The following is a 21,883-nucleotide window of genomic DNA, read 5'->3' as shown; positions in this document are numbered from 1 at the left end:
TTGCTTGCTGTCGTTGTTGGCTGTCTTTGTACTTCGTACGTTCTGTTCGCCTTTCGCCATTTTTGCGATTGCCGGATTTACGATCTCTCGTCGTGCCCTCTGAACAGTTTCGTGCAACGTGTTAAACGTTGCGTGGTCGCTCACGATGCCTCGAGGTGCGACACGCATTCAGTGCAGACTTTGTTTTTTGTTTTTTTTTTTTCGTTTCGGCGCTTATGCCACGGAAGATAACCCAGGAAGTCGCTTGTCGCGTTTGGCCGCTCCTCGTTCCTCCGGCGAGATGTCGCGATAGATAAACCGGGAAACCGCTTGCTGCGTCTGCGCCGCCCATCATGCTAGGGCGAAATGCCGCGGGAAAATCGGGAATGCCAATTGTCGCGGCTTGCAGAGCACAGGATCGACGGATCTCAGCATGTGGAAAGTGGTCCGCGGCACCAAGGCGTTCGCTGTAGCCGATCGGCTAGTCGCACAGATGTTCGCTGTAGCTAAGATCGACGGAGCGCCATAGCCCTAATGTATATTTTGACGGTCGCACTGGACTTGTTCGTGATAATTGCGAGTGTTCGTCTTAAGCGGGGCCGTTATAAGTGGGCTCGACTGTACCTGAATAAATTTTTGAGGGCAAGGCAAGCCCATGTATTCAAAATATTATGTCTGGAATTTGTCATAATTAATTTGGTTAATCAACATAGGTCAAATTGATAACAAAAAATTTATTTCTATGCTATTTTTCAGCAAGAAAATTTAGAAAAAGGGCTTTGTCTTGCCCTGAGGAACCTATCTAGGAATCAGCATGACAAATTGCACAATGCCAGTGCCTTTCACAATTTCTCCAGGCTTGATATAAAGGACCTATTCGAACCAGTTTGATATGCTTCTGTAACCTGAGAACTAGCGTGCACAATTCTATGAAACTTGGTGGTTTTTTATTTGTTAATGTCATGAGCCTGTCTTGAAAATTTCATCATGATAACTTGAGAAACAAAAAAGTGATTGTTCTCCCAACCTTTGAGAGCCGTTTTCTCAGAATCAATTTTTTGCATGGTGTGGCTGCTAGGGAAAGTCATAGCTCAAGAAGCGCTTATTGGATTTTCATGAGGTTTTTTTTGTTATATACCTAAGTAAAATTCTGAGGGCAAGACAATTCGTTTTTTTTTTTCAAAATATTTCATGTGTAATTAGGGGCAGTCAATTAAAATATCGTTAAGTCAGGTGTAAATTTGAACACTAAATTTGAGGCTGTACTCAAATTTTTCAGAGAGAAAATTTGGAAAAAGGGAATTGTCTTGCCCTGGGGAAACTATCCAGGAATGACCATAGCAAATTTCACACTGCTAGCACATTTTGCAAATTCTCCAGGCCCGCCCCTAGGGACCTATGTAAACTATCTTGATATACTCAATCTAACTTGAGAACCGACGAGCCCAGCTCCATGAAACTTGGTAGTTCTTCAAATGTGTGTACTATGAGCATACCCTGAAAATTTCATTCAAATACCTCAAGAAATAAAAAAGTTGGTGTTCAAGGGTAGCCTCCCCCCTTAATGGAGCTTCGGCGGGGGAAATTAATAAAGTTCGTACAACTGAATACTTCGTTTAAGTGACGTTCGTTCAAGTGGTATTTTACTGTACTTCCCTGTGAATAGTACTGGGGAGATCATGCCTCCTTGCCTAACGCCTTTCTTTATAGTAATTTTGTCACTTTCTTAATGCGGAACTATATGCAGCGGGGTCAAATTAACGAGACTTTACATTGCAGTTGCAGGAATGCAATAAGGGTAAAAATAGCAACCTGCCTCATAACAAAACCTAGCAATGGCAATGAAGGTACCACATTAAAAATAGGAAGTGGCAGCATCAACATCAGAAATACACGACCACCATGCTTGACAGCTCACAAGGCTGTGTAGCAAGCGAGGAGACCACCAGTGCCATTAGGAGGAGGCCAACTGGGGCACTATGTGCTTGCAAGCTCATGTATGGCCAGCAATAGAACTACTCTGCACACCCAGGAAACCAAGGGTGTGCTGAGCACATGTCGGCCATGGTGATGGCGTTGACAGTTTTTCATAGCTCAGTCATGTCGCGAACATGACTGTGCGACTGTATGATCATGACTACAGTTAAACCTCTAAGTAACGAACCTCCATGTAGCAAATAGCTCGATATTAATCCTTTCACTGTTACGAACGTACCGGTACGTTTTCCCCCTTCGCCCCCACAGTGTCACAGATGTACCGGTACGTTCTCTATAGTGCATTCAAAACTTTATGCTTTATTAACTCTACTTTTCGCTGGGAGCAATATGAGCTATTAGTGTTCTAGTCAACGACCGAATTTTCGGACATGCCCGATATTGCGGACGTCTCTGTATGGTGGCTAGAAGGGAGAGGTGGCGCGACCGCGCATTCCGCCGCTTGGAGAAAACGCGCCTTCGGTTCATGCCGCCGCCACTGGTCGCCGCTGTGGCGCTGCTGTCAGCTCTTCGATGCATTCTCTCCGGCGCACGCCAGCGCGTTCGTTCTTGTTTGCCTGTAGATATGCTGCTTGAGCTGTGGTGTTATTTTACGATAAGCTTTGCCCTAGCTCAGTTTATCCTGTTTTGTTTGGTGTCTATATAGTTTTTCTCGCCGAGGTGCTAGTGCGAGTGTGTAGTATATGTGCGTACTTTTCTGTTTCTCTTGCGTTTAGAAACCCCCACCTAAACAAAATCTGTAAAAGCATCGTTGTCAGGCAAAAGGCGATTCAATTGCTAAAAAACATTAATGAAAACATCGTTGTCAGGCAAAAGGCCAGTCAATTGTAAAAAAAAAATGTAAAAATTTGCTGCTTGAGCTGTGCTGCTATTTTACAATAAGCTTTGCCCTAGCTCAGTTTATCCTGTTTTGTTTGGTGCCTATATAGTTTTTCTTGCTGAGGTGCTAGTGCGAGTGTGTAGTACATGTGCGTACTTTTCTGTTTCTCTTGCGTTTAGAAACCCCCAGCTAAAAAAAAAATCTGTAAAAGCATCGTTGTCAGGCAAAAGGCGATTCAATTGCTAAAAAACATTAATGAAAACATCGTTGTCAGGCAAAAGGCCAGTCAATTGTAAAAAAAAAAAATGTAAAAATTTGCTGCTTGAGCTGTGCTGCTATTTTACAATAAGCTTTGCCCTAGCTCAGTTTATCCTGTTTTGTTTGGTGCCTATATAGTTTTTCTTGCTGAGGTGCTAGTGCGAGTGTGTAGTACATGTGCGTACTTTTCTGTTTCTCTTGCGTTTAGAAACCCCCAGCTAAAAAAAAATCTGTGAAAGCATCGTTGTCAGGCAAAAAGCCATTCAATTGCTAAAAAAAAATAATCAAAGCATCGTTGTGAGGCAAAAAGCCAGTCAATTGTAAAAAAAAAAAATTAATGAAAGCATCGTTGTCAGGCAAAAGGCCTGTCAGTTGTAAAAACATTAATGAAAGCATCGTTGTGAGGCAAAAGGCCAATCAATTGCTAAAAAAGAAATTCAAATATCGTTGTCAGGCAAAAGGCCAGTCAATTGTAAAAAAAAAATAATGAAAGCATCGTTGTCAGGCAAAAGGCCTGACAATTGTAAAACAAACTATTGAAATCATCGTTGTCAAGCAAAAGGCCAGTCAATTGCTAAAAAAAAGACTAATGAAAGCATCGTTGTGAGGCAAAAGGTCAGTCAATTGCTAAAAAAATTAAATGATTGTTGTCAGGCAAAAGGCCAATCAATTGCTAAAAAAATTAATGAAAGCATTGTTGTCAAGCAAAATGCCAGTCAATTGCTTAAAAAATTTAAAGTATCGTTGTCAGGCAAAAGAATTGTAAAAAAAAAATTAACGAAAGCATCGTTGTCAGGCAAACGGCCAGTGAGTTGCTAAAACAATTAATGACAGCATCGTTGTCAGGCAAAACGCCAGTTAATTGTAAAAAAAAAATTAGTGAAAGCATCGTTGTCAGGAAAACTGCCAGTCAATTGTAAAAAAAAAAAAAAACATCATTGTCAGGCTAAAGGCCAGTCAATTGCTAAAAAAATTAATGAAAGCATCGTTGTCAGGCAAAAGGCCAGTCAATCGCTAAAAAAAAAATTAGTGAAAGCATCGTCCATAACCCCATAACTATAGCCTCTCGATGTGGGAGACCTGAGTGAGGCAAATGAAGTTCTCAAAGACTGTGGCATCGAACACGCATATCTCATCACTCAGGCCAGTGATTCAAGGCTCATAGTTTATATCGCTGGTTATGCGGCGAAGAAATGCATCGCTGGCACCAAATGTGAAGAGCTGCAGACAACTCCTCAGTCTCAAGGACGGACCTGCTCCAGACGCAGCGTGTCTTACCAGTGCAGTTGACAGAGGCGGTCTTTGTTTCTATCAACCAATCTAAACGCCCTAGTGGTATCCCTTAAAAACACCTTTACTCGCTGTTTTAGTGCGCGTGAAATCGGAAGAGACAGCCTTATATGGACTTGGTATCCTTTCTCCAAATGACCAAACTGCAGCTGGTTGGTTGTCACGAACATAGTGCATCTGTGACAAACAAAGTGATCAAAATCTATCTTCTTAGCAGACTACACTTCTACCTGAAGACGCAAAATTATTGCGAAAAGAAAGGCAAGACAGAATGAAACTGTTAAAACTGAGGCGGTTAATTTGCTATTTGGTTGTGAGCAGTTATGTTTGAAAATTGTTTATTCTACCTTTATTACATGTATATTTGAGGCCTTCAACAGCAACCTCAACATTGCGATATTTCAATTTTCTTTTCAGCATTCTTGCCCTTATGTGCAATACACAAAACTTTGCCTATCCATGAGAGTTTTTGTCAATAAAACTGCAATTTGTTCCTTCTGTACTTAAATACCATTTCACATCGCGTCTTGTACGTTCTGGCTATCATCTGGCTAAAAATTGCACTTTCCCACTTTAGACGCACCGCAAATTCGCAGAGAACAAAAGAATACAAATTAGCCTGGTGCCTGCGTACTGTGCGACGCAACCGCACGTTAAATAATCACATATGCCATCTGCATTCTGACTAATCTTCGACTGCAATGCCCCTCAGCCCGAGTCGCTTTAGCTTTTTAAAGCTCACAAAACCAAACGAAAATAATTAGCTTTATAAATGCGACCACATGTGCGCATCGGGAAAAGGAACGTGATGCACCTTCAGACGAAAACTTCATCGTTTAAGAAGCATTTAGTAGCGCAACAAGCAAAACAACCGGCACAGCCGCATCGCCCGCTTTCACGGTGCCAAATAGCATATTTGCAGTCGACGTCACTCCCGACTTGCCTATTTTACTTACCTGGTTAAAATATTTCAAGTGGTAACAATAATTTTAACATTTCGTTGGTATGACTGCGCTGCAACCGCAGCAGTTTACCCCAGCGCGAGCCGAGCACGCATCGAAGTGCTGAGAGCAGCGCCACCTGCGCGAGGCATGAAACGTAGGAGCGGCGCTCTCCGCCCGCTCGCGTCACCTAACCTTTCTAGCCACCATAGTCTCTGCGGCACCACCACGAGCCCCATAGAATTAGCGTATAAGGGCATCTGAAATTTCAAACGCTCGAACCCCCGCCATCCAATTTTTCGGACTTTTTGACGCGGCGGAAGGTCTAAAACCGCAAATGCGTCATACAAAGCCGCCATTTTGGCTATCTCCCAGTCTGCGTACCATGTCACAGCTTTGAACAACTAGCCGTACCTAGCCATCACACAGATTTGGTCTGGCCACTCTGGCTATGTTCACCAGCACCTGTTCCGAAGTTTCCGGAAGCGCCGTCGACGCCGCAACCATTTCACCTTTTCGGTGTGCAGACTCATCACAGACCACATGGTGTTTCGCTAAGCTGGTGCATGGTTTTGCTACGTGCTATGTATTGTGTCAAGTGTGCTCTGTGACGCTAGACCTAAGTGCTTCGACACTTGGCAACAAGAGGATTTTGCTTGCCCGCGATGGCCCCCACTCCGTCCTCGCAGATGGCATCGAAGTGCGGAAAACAGTACCGTCGGTTAACAATAGAAAGCCGCCATTATTAAGGGGGGACATGGGTCTTAAAATTGGTATTGTTATTTATTACCCAAATTTTATGAAACCTCACAGAATTGTTTAGTTTTTTCTACTGATTTCAAATATGCAAACATTTCTCTTCTAGGGCAATTAGTTCCAAAGGTATTAGAGAATTATTGTATGGTCTGCTTAAATAGGAAAAAAAAAAAAGTGCAACGTTGGAAGCAGTTTCAAAATTGAGCTAATAATAGAGATTTAGCAGCCCACTGAACTTCGCACTCACAGGCATGGCAACTGTGTAAGGATTTCAAGTTAAGACATAAAAGTTTTACAAGTGAAAATAAAAAATGTGCTTCCAACATTGCATCCTTATAGTTACTATCTACCTGTATATTAAAAATTAATTTCTAATGAGCATCTTTTCCTCTATTGTTTGAGCAGACAATAGCAATAATTCTCTGTTATCTTTAGAACTAATTGCCCCAGAAAAGAAATTTTTGCATATTTGAAATCAGCAGAAAAAACTGAACATTTCTGTGAGGTTTCATCACATTTGGGCAGTAAATAATAAAGTTAGTTGTAAGACCCATGTCCCCCCTTAAATAAGTAATGAGCGGACGATCGCAGGCTAACGTGGGTAAGGAGTTCGGCATTTCTAAGCAGTCTCTGATTTTCTCAAAAACAAGGGCAAGAAGCGGCCGAAAAACCATCTGGTGCCAAAAAAAAAAAAAGAATGCAAGCCAAGGTGTTCATCCAAAGCTTGAGGAAGCCCTCATCGTTTGGCTTAATTCAATGACTGCAAAGCAGTTGTCGGTACCGGGCGGAGAAAAAGCGGAAACTCTCGTGCTTAAAATCGGCATTGACGATTTTAAGTTTAGTGATGGGTGGCTGAGAAACTTTAAACATCGGAATCATCTCAAGTTCAAGAAGTTGTGTGGTGAGAGTGGCGCCGTCGAGAATGCAGTTATTGAGCAGTACCGCAACGGAAAACTGCAGTCTTTGTTGCAGCAGTTCTCTGCTGACAATGTTTTGAACTGCGACGAAACTGGCTTATTTTACAAGATGTTGCCGGAAAGAACGCTTGCTTTTGCTGGTGACCCATGCCACGGTGGCACCACAGTAAAGAGCGGCTGACCATTCTTGTCGGCAGCAACATGTCTTGCAGTGAGAAGCATCCCTTGCTTGTAATCGTGAAGTCGAAGAATCAGAGGTGCATTGCTGCCAGTGTTGTACGAAGCCAACAAAAAGCCATGGGTCATTCAGCAGCTGTTTGAGAATTACGTCCGCAGGTTGGACAGGAAGTTTGAACTCCAGAACAGAATTATGTGCTGTTCGTTGACAACTGCACCGCTCATGGTCACATCAAGAATTTGAAGGCTGTACAGCTGGAGTTCATGCCGCCCAACACGACAGCAATTCTCCAACTGATGAACCAAGGCGTCATCCGCAATCTGAAACTTTTGTACCGTTCACGGGTACTAAACCGCATGGTGCTGTGTGCGGAAAGCGGCAAAGGCTACAACGTTGACCTTCGGTCTGCTGTCGGAATGCTTGCGGATGCATGGAAGACGGTGAAGGAAGACATGATTCGCAACTGTTTTTGCCACGCGGGCGTCGCACTCACCACAGAAGCAGCAGACTTGCCTGAATGTGACATACTGACATGTGGCCGCCCATGGACGACGCAATCAACGACCTTCGCTCTGCTGGGATTTCTATACAGACGGAAATAACTTTTGAACTGTTTGTCGATGCTGATGACGAGCTCGACTTCTGTGCAGAACTGACCAATGAGGAGCTAGTCCGTCAGGTTGTGGAGGATTCGAAAGACTACGATGTTGAGAATGAGGAGCCAACGTCTGCGCCACCTATGAGCGCAGAGTTGACGCGAGCATTGCTCACGCTTTTATCGGTGTACAGCGCTAACATGACTTGCTCAGATCAAGGCGAATATGATCGCATGCAAGCGGACCGTCGTCCAAACAAGGATCGACAAGTTTTTTAAGACACTGCAGCAATAGCGCCGGCTGCCGTGACGACACATGCATAATAAACAGGCTACACAGAGTTTTTGAACAGCTGTTTTTCATGCTTTGGTGTTTCAGAAGCCTAATACCTTGTCCTCGACAGTTTTGATCCAAGAAATATTTGTAAAATGGCACATCTGTTTCATGCATTCCATTTTTTTGGACTGCCTGAATTTTCGAACGTTTTTGCATTCCCTAGAGGGAACGAAAAATCGGTCATTGACTGTAATGTGCTCTCAGTTACCACTCAAGTGTGCACAAACATGCATTATGATATGCAAAAAATAAACCAAATAAGCTATAAAAAATCTAGAAGCAGATTTGAAAAGAGGAGCCCAAATTCTTTAAACGATAAAAGTTTCACTGATGTGTGTCAAAAGTTTTTTTCCGAGTAGCCTCTCCCCTTAAAGGTGAACAGTTAAGAGGCAGACGACTGTGAAAGCCTCAAACCTAACACCCCTAACAGGCGCAAGCAAGCCAACAACTTGCACCTTGCCATCCCCTGCCCAAGCTAGATGTGGCCTATTGGTTTACTACCACTGGAGGACAGTGTATCTTTCCCTGATTGCTAGGAAGAATGTGAGATGTCCTTTGCAAAGTGTGCGAGGCAGTCCCACAGCTTACCTCTCTGCCCCCAGAGCGGTGGTGGCTTAACAAGGAGGGGCACTAACCTAGACCCAGGCACCAAAGTGCTTGCTGATGCTCACCTCACTCTCTTCCTCCTCCTCTTCCTCGCCATCCTCGTCAGTGACCTTCTTCTTGAGGACGTACATCTTTTTCCACTCGGCCTTCTCCTCACCACCTTCGCCAGGCTTGCGGATGTTGAAGCTGGCACGCGACCGCTTCTGCTCCTGCTCCCGTTTGTACTCGTCCAAGGTCATCTCCCGCGCATCGTCAGCAGCATTCTCTCCAGCGGCACCCTCCTCACCCGCTGCGCCGCTGCTGTCCTTGCTGCAAGAATGTCCAAGCAGAGCAAATTCACAAACCTGCATCCCCATACAACTACTGCTCCTTGCTACAATCACACGAAGACAGTAAAGCTCCATGGTGTGAGCTGCGGATCCAACACATGGAGCATCAAGGATACCAAAAACCTGACAAATAGCTAATCAAACAGCCCTGCAGTTTTCTGGCCAAAACTGTGGTGGCAGGTAAAAAATGAAGCACAAGGCCAGTGTTAACAGTGAAGCATCAGTTCAAACCAAATACAAAAACAGCTTTTATGGTAACCCCCCTAACGGACACACAGTAAAAGCTCGTTAATTCGGACTTCTAGGGACCGTAAGATATGTCCGAATTATCGAGAGAGAAAAAAAAAAAAAAAACATGCATGATTTTATCTCAATGTATTTTTATTATTTAATTACGGATGCTTGTCAGCTTTTCCGCAGAAACCCACGCAGATACTATTTTCCTCAGTCCTTCCAGGTGCTCAGCAGCGCGCATGCCATCTGCAGTGCCTTAACAAAACTCCTCTAACACAACGAGGGCCTCTGCTGCTTCTTTCACAGTGCGAGGGGGACGAGGCTGCTCCTGTAGCCCCTCTTCCTCCTCCGAATCTTCGTCGTGCAGTACGTCCCGGACAATTTCTTCCTCAGAGAGCCGGCTGTAGCCAACGCCGTCATCAATGCTGATATAATCGGCGAGTGTCACCGCATCCGGCAGCACACCCCCGAAATCCGGGCAGTCATCTGCATTGTCGTCTGGCGACACTTCTGCCACTGTGTCATTGCAGGGCTCAGGCAAAACGAAGCCACTGTGTCGAAAACAGTTAGCGATGACGTGCGCAGGCGTGTTCTTCCAAACGTAGGCAAGAATGTTGACCGCGCTCAGAAGATCCACGTCTTACTGCTTACAGACTTCATTGCACAGTAGCATACGTTCCAGCACGCGCCTGCGGTATTTAGTCTTCACATACTGAATTATACCTTGGTCCATCGGTTGGAGGGCCGATGTAGTGTTGGGCGGCAAAAAAGCAACTTCAATGTTGTTCAGTCCGGTGGCACTGCTATGTGCACTACAGTTGTCAAGGACAATTAACACCTTGCGGTTCTTCGCGGAAAACTGTCGGTCTAACTTTTGTATCCAGCCGCGAAAAATTTCCGATGTCATCCAGGCCTTTTTATTAGCCCGGTACTCCACCGGAAGAGCAGGCACATTCTTAAAGCACCGTGGCTTTTGTGCCTTTCCAATGACGACAAGCTGCAAGCGCTCTGTCCCTGTCATGTTTGCGGCTAAAAGAATGGTGACTCATTCTGTACTCCTTTTTCCTCAGATGCAGGAATCTCCTTTCATTGTCACAGTCTTGTCAGGCAATGCCTTAAAGAAAAGTGCTGTTTCATCAGCATTAAAAATGTCATTTGGATCATATGCTGCGATATGTTCCAGCAGCTGAGCGTTCTTCCAGTTGTTGGCAACATCTTCGTTGACGGCACCTCTTTTGCCGCACACAGTCTTGAAAACGAGACCATGTCTGTTTCTAAAAGTGCGCACACCACCCTTCTGACGCTTTGAATCCATCGATATGCATCATCAGTGCAAACCTCTCGACCTGAGTCATGATGAGGGGTCCACTCAATGGGAGGTTCGCATCAAGCGAGTTGACCACCCACCGAAGCAAGGCTTCTTCCAACTCCGGATGAGCTGCCGTTCGCAGACGCTTTCTTGACGCTTGGAACTTCTCGCTTTCGAACGCCTGAAGAATCTGTTCATTTTTTACATATGTGCTTAAAGTACTTCTTTTAACGTCATATTTTTTCATTGCTTCTTGTCGGGAGAGCCCGTTCTTAAGGGCCCGCAAAATTTCCACTTTGGTAGCCAAGTCCTTGGCCTCGTAGCTCTTCAGCTGTTTCACCGGTGTTGCCATCGGGGGCGAGTGCGGCGATACCAGCGCACAACAGAAAAGCAATGGGCCGCACTAAAGCTAGCAGTCTTCAATACAACAGCGTAGCGCACCGACAGCAGCAAAACGACAATATGGCACCGCCAGTAACGTCGACTCGTGAAGCCACAAGTCGAGCCAAGTTGATTAATTGATGTCCATGGCGATGCTGCTTTTGGGTATCGCTATTGCACCGCGTTCGTCTTACAGTTGAATCCCGCTATAACGAAATTCACGGTGCACGAAAAAAAATTCGTTCTCGCGGAACTTCGTTATCGCAAAAATTTAACGTGAAACGCAGAAAGAATTGCCCAAGCAGCAGCAAAGGCGTTTAATGCCAAAAATCTGTAAGCTTGGTTTGCTTACGCTTCACAGCGAGCAACGCCGTCACGCGATTTTCGCACTCGGTCAGCAAACCCATTGCAACATCGTCGTCTCGGACAGCAACGAAATTCCTGATGACATCAAAAGCGTCCATCACCTGTACGGCGGTTGCCGCAGCCGGCGCTTCCTGTACGTCGTCGTCTTCTTCATCGGAAGAGTCCTTATCATTCCGGGCAGCTTTTATGATCTGCTCATCACTCACATCTTCGTGAACAACAACACAAGCGTCAGCGCCGATGTATTCGTCGAGCTCGAGATTAGGCGGCACGGTTCCTATTTCTCCCAGCGTTTTCCAGGCGGCCGCGATCCCCGGAGCCGGTGACGCCTCTTCGTCGTCGTCTGTAACGCCTGGTGTTAGGCCAGCAGAGTGTACGGGTCGACCTTCGGCAAATCCGGCGTGCCTGAAACAGTTCACAATTACTGAGCGCCCCAGTGTGCTCCAGGCAGCAGACATAATCTGCAGTGCCACGTACAAGTCCACCTTCGTGTCTCGGCCGGTTTCAGTGTTAAAAAGCAGCCGCTGAATTAACCTCCCGCGGTAAGCGCGCTTCAGGCTAAGAATCACGCCCTGATCGAGAGGCTGTAAGACAGACGTGCAATTGGGAGGGAAAAACCTCAGCTCCGTGTTAGTGAGCTTGACTTCGTCGGAGTGATGCGCTGAACAATTGTCCAAAAGCAAGCAAACTTTACGGCCCTGCCGCTTCATGTCGCGGTCGAATGCCATCATCCACTCGGTGAAAATAGCGCGGGTCATCCATGACTTGTTGTTCGCCTTGTACTGCACAGGTAGGCTACGAGTTCCCTTAAAACAGCGCGGCTTGGCACTTTTGCCTATGACTAACGGCGGACGCTTGTCCGAGCCATCCATGTTTGTGCAAAGCAGCACTGTGATGCGTTTTTTGCTGTGTTTGCCGCCGTGACAGCGCTGCCCCTTGAAGTCGAGCGTCCTAGCCGGCAACATCTCGTAGAATAGCCCGGTCTCGTCGGCGTTGTAAATGTCTGCAGGCGCGAAGTTGCTTAAAATTCCGGCCATGTTACTCGCCTTCCAAGCAGCTGCTCCGTCCACGTCTGCTGACATTGACTCGCCGCACAACACTTTTCCAACGATGTTATGGCGGGCCTTGAAACGGTTTAGCCAGCCAATGCTGGCTTTAAAATCATCAATGCCAAGTAGGCATGCATAGTTCAAGGCTTTCTGCTGGACGATGCTTCCGGAAAGGGGGACGTTGCTGGCTCGTGCTTCCACAAACCACGCATGCACTGCTTTGTCCAACTCTTCATGGAGGGGCCGCGTCACCTTTTTGTGCTTCAAGGATGTGCCTGAAGCAAGTGCCATTCTCACGCTGTCCTTATTGCCTAGAATCGTTGACAGCGAACTTGCAGGAATTCCGAAGTCTTCAGCAATTGCCGCTTTCTTCCTTCCGCTTTCTGCTTGGGCGATTATTTGAGCTTTTTGCTCGAGGGAAAGAGTTTTGCGTTTTTTCACTTGCGTTGCCATCGTGTCCTGCGGATGAAAACTCGTCGTTGTCGAAGAGAAAGGCAGCGAGTGAACAACGCGACCACGACACAAAGCCAAAATGGCGGAACTGCAATCACGTGATTTCATGCTTAATGTGGCTTTGGATTTGACTTGGACTTCTCGCCAATAAAACTAGTTTCGGTTTCGATTTTGAACGCGAAAATTTCGTTGAAGCGGAAACGCTCTGCAAAAATGGTTCGTTGTGCAGAGGAATTTAGGCCATTAATTCTTATAGGATACTCGCGGGGAATAAAAAATTATTCGTTGTCGCGGAAATTTCGTTGTGCCGCGCGGGATTCAACTGTATTCTCGTTTTCGAGCCTTGGTAGCTGCCCGAAGTTGTCCGAATTATCCGTTGTGCGGTCAAATCCGTCCAAATTAACGAGTTTCGTCCCATAGACTCCTATACATAATTCTGGGGACCAGGCGCAAAGGTCGAATTATCCGATTTTCCAAATCAACGGGAGTCGAATTACCGAGCTTTTACTGCATTTGTTTACGAAATTTTAACCTATTTGGTCTGTTAGTGCCCGTAACCAGCATCTAGCGACTTAACTACAATTTCTTCTATGGGCCCTATTCAATGCAAACTAGAGTACCATGAAACATACGACGAGCCTGGCTCAGCCAAGTCTGAAAGGGGAAATTCACGGCACAGTGGCAATGCATCGTGCTGAGCACGTCGCTCGTTTTCACAGCAAAGCAATACTGTCAACTAAGCAGTCACCCATCCACTTGTGATGGCTGCAGAGCTTTTCAAATTCATAGCTGCCACCAACCTACAGAAAACTCAAAAATTGGGATTTTTTTTTTTTTTTTTCATTTCTGTGAACAGGAGAACGAGGGGCAGGAAGGCCTCATTCAATATTGCAGCGGGAGTGGGGGATCAGCAGTGTCTGATTGGACCTAATCTAAACATCTTCAACATGCATCCCCCAATAAACAAACAATAAAATCCCGCTCCTAGATATGCACGCTGAAACATCTGGACGCCACCGCAAAATCTGCCATTTTCTCTCGGCACCCCGCTAGTTTTATTAATAAGGTACCATTACTAGCCCCATTGCACGCAATTCCGCCCATGTAAAGGGGTTGTGGTTCCAAAATAAGAGCTTCACATCGTCGTGGTGCACAACACAGGTTTAACATGCAGCCAAATGCAACAGGGGAGAGTACGATGGTGCTATGTCTTGGGCAAAGCCACGGCAACAAACCTTCCTTCAACGCAAAGCACACGAGAGGCAGCTTCTTTCCTCTTGCCACACTTCACCTCGATTCCCCACTTCCTCAGCTACTTCCAGCCCCAAAGGAGGCAAGCAAACTGGCAGTCCCACAAATTATGTAGCTTCCAAACCAAGAGCATGATTCGTGATCACTCCTGGCCTTGGCAGCAAAGAGCCAGGACTACCAGTTCACTGCAGCTGGTCTAAAAGATGCACCCAACTAACGGTGTGTAGCAAGCGAGGAGACCACCAGTGCCAATGCAGGTAGCACTGGGGCACTATGTGCCTGCAGTTATGTCTGGCCCACTCTTGGGAATGAACCCCACAAGGCCACCAGAAACCTGTGGAGCCCAGGAACCAGTATGTTCGCACCATCGAAAATGGTCAAACACAGATTGAGAGAAACTCATTTTCAGAACGTCTGTCCTTTCCAGCACCTGCACTCAAATTATTAACGCCGATGCGACAAAATGTCCTCTGAAATGAGAAATTTTGTTCAAAATTTCCATGCGTGTTGGAGCCGGCCGATCACTGCCATCTTGGCTTGGCACGATTGTAAGAATGTTTAAAACTGTTTTCTTGGTGCGTAATTTGCGCTATCTCAAAGTGGCTTCACTCAAGCGGACTGGCTGCGAGCGGCGGTTTTCCGAAGGCCGTTTATGGTCTCTGATTAGCTTCCACGTGGCGTGCTCCGTTCCACGCCTCCCACTGGCTGGTGTGATAGGCACAGAATTTTTTCCCTTGCTTCGTTCGTTGCCGCTTCATGCGCGTTCCCGTTTCGGCTTGTGTTTCTCGATGCACCGCTTTGTGCAGTTTTTCCTTGTGATCGAGATGCCGGAAAATAGTAGATTGTAACCGTGCACGCAACGAACCTTTGAAAGCTGCAAGAAACTGACGTGAAACAAAAACCGGAAGACGACGGCTACAAGCGTGCCGTCGGGACCAGAGTTACAGCCGGTGCCAGACTTGTTTCCCTGACAATTCCCGGTTGCTGGACACGCTAAATATTCAAAAAGGTCCACTTAAATCATTTTCCTGCATTAGAATGTTATCAGTTCAAGACCTCCGCAGTCTGAAATCATTATTTCTTTGTGACCATTTCTTGGGACCCAGATAACGACTGCTCTCTTGCAACCGCCCCCTTAGTCGTCCCCAGGACAGACTGACACAGAGAGAGGGCTTGCCTTGTGTCCGCAGCAGTCTCCCCGAGCGTTGTTTCATCACCACTTTTGTCCGCTGTCTCTGTTGCATTCTCTTCACCAAAGGGACTCAGCTGGACTCTGCAAGGACAAGGAAAACAATGAGTTACAACCACCGTGTGCAGAGACTACATGACTCGCACACCACGTCACACAACGGCAGTTCTGGGACGCATCCCCTCTAGGCACTGGTTGACAAATTTTAGACTTCTGCAACAAGCAATGAAGATTATCAATGAAAAAATATAATGACAACATTTCCTTACGATCAATGACGCAGTTTTTGTTGGGCATGAACTGGAGCCTACCATGACCCAGACAACAATACTTTCTTCCAAAGTGTAAATTGGCTCTGCTCTTTTTCTCTGCATCATAGGTCTTGTAAGCAAATCACCTTACAAAACAGCAATTAAGAGCACTACTTCAGTAAGCTTTAGAATAGAGGGACCCTATTAGTTAGGTCGGACAGAAAAATAGTCCTCCCCTTGCACAGGTGCATTATCACCCTGTTATTCTATTCCCCTAACTGATAGGGGGATAGGGGAATTGACAGGTTCTAAAACGCGGTCAAAGCTAGTGCAACAAAACCAGTAAACCAGCAGTGATGGGGCAAATGCAGCCCGCACTATACTACTAGACGTCTGATTCAAGTGCTTGGCTGACCCTTTTGTGGCCCAGCAAAGATGTGGCATGGCAACCACCACCAGTTACCTCTTAATAGCCTGCTGCCACTGCTTGGGACAAACCAAATTGATGCACAGTGTTGCCGTTTGTTCCCGATGCAACCTGTACCTGCATTTCCCTTGGGAGGTCACCAAAGCATGCAGTTGCCTCCCTACACTAGCAGGCCTGTCAATGTACTCCCATAGAAAAGCACAGGCTGGGGGCGATGCCACGGACCAACCAGACCTCACCATGTGCTTTGGGAGGGGTTCCAAGCCCACAACTCACAGTGCACCCCACAAACAAAGCAAGTCACCTTGTTTGAGTTAAGGGGAGATGCTACTCGAAAACATTTTTTTCTTAATATTGATGCTAGGTGAATGAAAATTGCACCACTTATAGAGATTGATCTTCTCTTTCTAAATATGCTTTTAGTTTTAAAATAGCTTAATGTTTTCATATTCTAAATGCCATGCATAAGTGAAAAACAATGCATGTTTGTGCAGCTGCTGTACACAGCAGCAAGCATAGTAGGGCAGAGCCAACTAGTTCTTCTTGTCCCCAACACTCCACTGAGTGCAAATAAGCAACATAGCAACATTCCCTTGGCATGCAATGTTTTGAGACAATTTTATATCTGGTGCCTTGTTTTTAGTGGCTAGCACCAGATAATTTTTTAAATTTGCATGCCCAAAAATACTGCTGATTGCATTTAAACCTAGATACTTGCATTCTACACATCCTAAAGATTATGCATGCCAAATTTGGTGTTGATTGAACTAAAATAACGACAAAATATTGTGCACAAAACTCATATTCGGCCCAAAATACGAATTCGAGAAAAATGCGATTTAAAGATACAAAAGCTGTTTATTGCTGTTGTAGCAGCACTATCTGCATGAAAATTGCACGCAATGCAGGCCAGGGTATTATGATACAGTGCACAGTTTTAGAATTCACCAGCATCATATGTTGCTCCCACAGTGACATTGTGAGCAGCATTCTCAAGGCGTGCTTTCTTGGCTATTTAGTGATGCTGAGACCTTGCTTCTGTCAGCCACTACTTTGTAACCACAAGGTGCACATTTTTTGTTATGGCATTAAACTCCTTATGGTGCACTTGTTTCGGCAAACCAAGAACCACACAAAATCGGGAAAATTGATTGTATCCAGCACCAATAACGAGCGCCGCAACCCCTGCATTGACGTTCACGGCAAAAATCTCCCTCGGGCTGGCTGAAGGGCGTCGTCCACCGGAGCTGCACACCGCGCACGACTACGACACAACGGACGTGGCACACGCTACACTGCTGCAACGCAGCTCTAGAAACGACGAGAGTCCTTTTCACTTCTTGGCCAACTCGCGAACGGAAAGTTAGCAGCGTCCGCGCTCCCGACATGCTGCTCGCTCGCCAGTGCGTTCGCGGCACCGATCTCGCCGATAAAGGCACTCGCCGTACTAGGTCTCCTCAACGCTCGAAGATCCTTATCTTCTTATCCAATGCACTGACGAAATCGTCTAAGCTGTCACTGAAACTTCAGTGCCCAGCCGGCTTCGAGCTGTCAAAAGTGTCGCCTCCGCCGAGGTTAGGCCTAGCTTCCGCGGACGTCTCCACTGCACGCCGTTTCACTTTGCCGGTGACTTCCCTTGAACGCGTGGTTTGATCGGTACTTTCGACACCGAAAGTCACGTTTCTTCTCGGATTCTATCGCAGCGACGAGCACGAAGATGCATGAAATTTTGAAAACACGCCGAAAGAAAACTAGCGGGCAAGCGTGACAGCGAGCTACGCGTCGCATGAAGAGCAGACGAGCTATGGCCGCTTCCCACACTGACAGCCAATGGCGTGGTCAAAATCGCACCACGTGATTTAAATGGCCAGTGAAAATGCTAGGTTTGGGCGGCGAAACTTTTTTTTTTTAATTACTTGCTGGGGGTTTGTGAAGCAGCAAAGCCAGCTTTAGGGAGAAAAAGCGTAGGCCTGCCGCCTTGCAAAATTTCAGTGGCGTGCGACGCCGCGATTTGACGCGTCACGCGCTTGAACATGGGTCGTATCTGCCCCTTCTTTAGCCACCTTGCGTGCTTTAACAGACTTTTTAAATGATTTCACGACTGTTTTCGGCTCTGATTTTTTTATATATTAAAGAGGAAGGATCAGTGTTGCTGAAACAGTCAAAATCACAAAAGTGACTTTTTTACTGAAAATCGCCGTTTTTCGACCCGCGTCTCCCCTTAATCTTTGTGGCAAGCTAGTGGAAACTTTTGCCAAGGCAGCTGGCAACTCAGTGAGTGCCAGATGCCTAATTATGACCTCATATCACCCAATTATGTTTCAGAATTATTAAATGTCACAGCACAAATGCAGCACCACCCCCGCATTCTTGACAGCTCGGTTCGACGACAGTCAGCAAGTGCTTGGCGACCTTGGATACTTTTGCACAAAGAAGTGCTCCCAGATTCGCAAAAATAAGATATATCAAAACATAAAATAGCATTGGTCCACATGGGTAGGTTTTTGAATACAATTACATTTCGACTAGAATGAAATATATAAATATAAAATTGGCTTCCAAGGGAAGAAAAGCGTAGCAGGGGACAGCAGAAGGTCCAATAATGGCTGCGTTTGGGAGAGTTGGTCAGAAATGTTGAACCTGAAAAGTGCATAAAAACAGGAGCAACAGCAAAAGACGGTCGTTTGTTTTTATGCGCTTTTCAGGTTCAGCAGGAAGTCAGGTGGGAGGATACGGTTCAGAAGTTTGCAGGGGTCAAATGGATGCAGCTAACACAGAACCTGGTTATTTTGAGCAATGTGGGAGAGGCCTCCACCCTGCAGTGGATATAGTCCAGCTGATGATATCGGAACAGTTATCGACAGACTGTAAATATCTAATCAGATTCCAGTCATTTTTTGATATACTGCACTGTAACTAGTCACACTTTTTTCAACATGCGAAAAAATATATAACTACACCAATTTTCACTTAAGACAATCGAAAACGAAGGGACGGGTCACAGATATAAAAATAAAGCTGCACTCGTTTCATAATAAACCATGTAGCCCTAACTGCCACCCTTCATCAGTACAAAAACAGTAGCAGCCCCCACAAGGGTATAATTTGGTGCAGCACTCACTCCAAGTCGTCGTTGACCGTGCCCCAGTTGTAGGCCCCTTCGCCACCCTTCTTGTCCACAGGCTTGATTCCGCTGAAACATAACAGATACTGCCAATGAGCACTCATGTTGACTTACCAGCCGTCACTGGCTGCAATTCTCAAGCAAAGCAGGCGGCAGCTGCTTAGGCACCTCCTGGCACAAACCTAGTTCAAAGAACAAACCAGTCTCTGCACATATATTCTGATGCCAGCCCAAGCTGGCGGAGGGTGCTTCGCACTCGCCAAAATTCTACGGGATGTGTGTGGCTTGGGGGACGACGGATGCGCCACGGACTTGCCAACAGTGACGTGTGTGACAACTGTGGCGCAGTTGAAACTCTCAAACATCTACTGCACTGCGCGTGACCCTGTGTGAATCTATTGAACAGGCGGGCTTGACGACCTGTCTATTTCACCTCGCCAGATAGTGCGCGCTGTGACCAAACGCTCTGCATGTGCTATTCCGGACTATAAACGGCCAATCGCTCCTTGTCGGCAGTCAGTGTTTTGTACAGTATGCACGTGCGGGCGTCGTAAACAGTAACTTTGACGCAGAGCTATTGCAGGCGGGCCTCAAGCAAACTACTGCATATTGTGCCATAGTGTAATTTTTTTATTTTTACCTACCCTTTCCTTTCTACCTATCGCACTTCTTTCATTTCTTCTACCACTTCCTTGCTATCCCTTTATTTCCGCAGTCCCAGTTCAGGTGCTTCAGAAATTGGATACCGGGGTTAGCAAACATCTTTTCCTTTCTTTTGTATATGTAATAAATAACCACAACAGCATTTACACTAAACCCAAGTCAAGGGAAAGCGCCCCTCATAAAGCGTCCATATTTACCTCCGATCGCTGCCACTCTGCCGTTCGAACTCCCGCTTGCCGCGTCCGTCATAGCCTCCCCGACCAGCAAACCCTGGCCGGCCTCCGTCAGGTCCACCAGCAAAACTGCCACGGCCCCTGCCGCGGAAGCCACCCCTGCCGCCAAGACCACCTCCGCGGCCGCCTCTCCTCACCTCACCATCTCCACGGTCCCTGCTGGAGAGGAGAAAAAAATTGCAGAGCATTGAGACTGTGCCAAGTGCAGAAAACACAGCTTACAAACCACCAGGGTTGGGAGCAGACGACAGACCTTCACACTGTAACAATGGGTATCCACCCAGATGCACGAGTACAAGAAAAATGCTGCAGATCGTGTAAAACATCTTTCATACTTAGCAAACAACTCCATCCAGTGTCGGTGTTTAGTATAAACAGACCACTGCTCCTTGTTGGAACAGAGTGGAAACGACACGAACACATCGGCTGCAAAGGACATGTAATAGGGACCTTGGGATTAATTTAATATACCCAGGTTCCTTAATGCGCGCTGCTGACACTGTTCACCCAAGTAACTGACACACATTTCAGACATCAAGACAGCGTGCTGAAATTTTAAAATTGCTGCACACTGAAAGGGGTCATGTCAAGGTCATCCAAAATATATTAGTTTTGCAGACTGGCAGATAATAATGGAGCGTATTAGTTTTATTCCCAACGTTCAAGCTCCCTAGAAGCAATATTTCAAACTAGGTTCCTGAAGTTTCGACCGCAAAGTTCTGATTAGCTGCAGGTACACACTGCTGTGTTCAGACCAGCATGACTACCAACGAAGTGCGCTCGAGTTCTTGACTATACATTCCTCTTCAGCATGACTGCTGCTATCGTCCAATGACACGATGCTTCCAGCCCCATGTCTGCCACACGTATGCAAGCCGACTGCGCCAGCAATATGGCAGATTCCTTTCGCCAGAGTCAGAAAAGCATGCTAAAATTAATTTTTCTCTTAATAATAATAGGCCCTAAGAAAAGTAATTTCAAAAATGAATACATGAGAAATGCTGACCTTCCTCACCCAAAGTCAATTGTCTAGTTCATTCAAGGTTTTTGGCAGGTACACACTGCTTTTTCATGCCGACAGCAGTAAAAGCCTTGTGATGCATAGGTTTTACAACAACTCACACAAACACATAAACGCTGTTCACGCCCGCCGTCACTCGCGTGCAATGCGATTACAGACTACACATTCACGACCAAGGTATCGCATGCACTGCCGCGGGCGGACGTCTCATCATTGCTGTTTGCACGATCGAGATGTGCGGCTCGAAGAATACGTCGAGAAAACTATGGTCGGACACGAGCAGTTTCGGCAGCATAGTTCAAAAGGCGAAGCAAATCCTTTTCCTCTTTTCGGCCCAAAGAGACTGCATCGCCCACAGGCAAGGCATGCCGTGCAATGCCCTGTCTCATGCCCCTTGTTTTGGTTGACTAATATTTTTATATTTCGCTCAGATGCACTAACGAAGTCGCCGATGTTTCGAATGAAGCTTAAAAGATCCAAATCAGCCGCACCACCGTTGCCGCAGTTAGGCCTAGCAGCAGACGAGCCTATCACAGGAGCTCTTCGCTTAAGATTTGGGAGTCTTTCTTTATGCTCATGTCTCCCCAGTAACTTCCGTGAACGAAAATAGTTTTTACCGCTGACATCAAAAGGACGAGAAATGAGAAAAACCCGGACAGAAGCGTTTGCCCACGTCGCGGAGACCGCTAAACAAAGGAAGAGCATATGCGTCCGAACGTGCATTGGAATGCTTGTAGCCAATGACGGGGCTCCGATCATACCACGTGATTTGTTTTTTGTATATACACCTTTTTCATAAGTGGTCCCTAGGCACCGCCACATACTCGCTGGACTACACAGACCCGCAGAAAAACCAGTTCCGCTGCGGCTTCCACCGTGCTAGCGACAAGCGCAAAATGCAGCCCAGCGAGCAATATGGCGGCACCTAGCA

General features: G+C 46.3%; 1 protein-coding gene across 1 annotated transcript in view; it reads right to left on the bottom strand.

Annotated features, from left to right (window-relative positions):
- Positions 1–21,883, bottom strand: part of LOC146180845 (intracellular hyaluronan-binding protein 4.S-like) — a 52,323-nt gene that overhangs the window by 16,872 nt on the left and 13,568 nt on the right. Inside the window, exons 3-7 of the mRNA XM_084576177.1 lie at positions 19,896–20,090; positions 19,033–19,104; positions 15,218–15,317; positions 9,571–9,581; positions 8,738–8,969 (exon numbers count right to left, since the gene is read on the bottom strand). Of these exons, the coding sequence (XP_084432303.1) occupies positions 8,738–8,969; positions 9,571–9,581; positions 15,218–15,317; positions 19,033–19,104; positions 19,896–20,090 (610 nt within the window). The remainder of the gene's footprint in view (positions 1–8,737; positions 8,970–9,570; positions 9,582–15,217; positions 15,318–19,032; positions 19,105–19,895; positions 20,091–21,883) is intronic.

Source organism: Amblyomma maculatum, chromosome 8, assembly GCF_055883805.1.
Source record: "Amblyomma maculatum isolate TAMU_Amacu chromosome 8, ASM5588380v1, whole genome shotgun sequence".
NCBI classification, from domain to species: domain Eukaryota; kingdom Metazoa; phylum Arthropoda; class Arachnida; order Ixodida; family Ixodidae; genus Amblyomma; species Amblyomma maculatum.
Note: the sequence above shows the minus strand (reverse complement) of the source record. Positions and strands in the feature narration are given on the sequence as shown.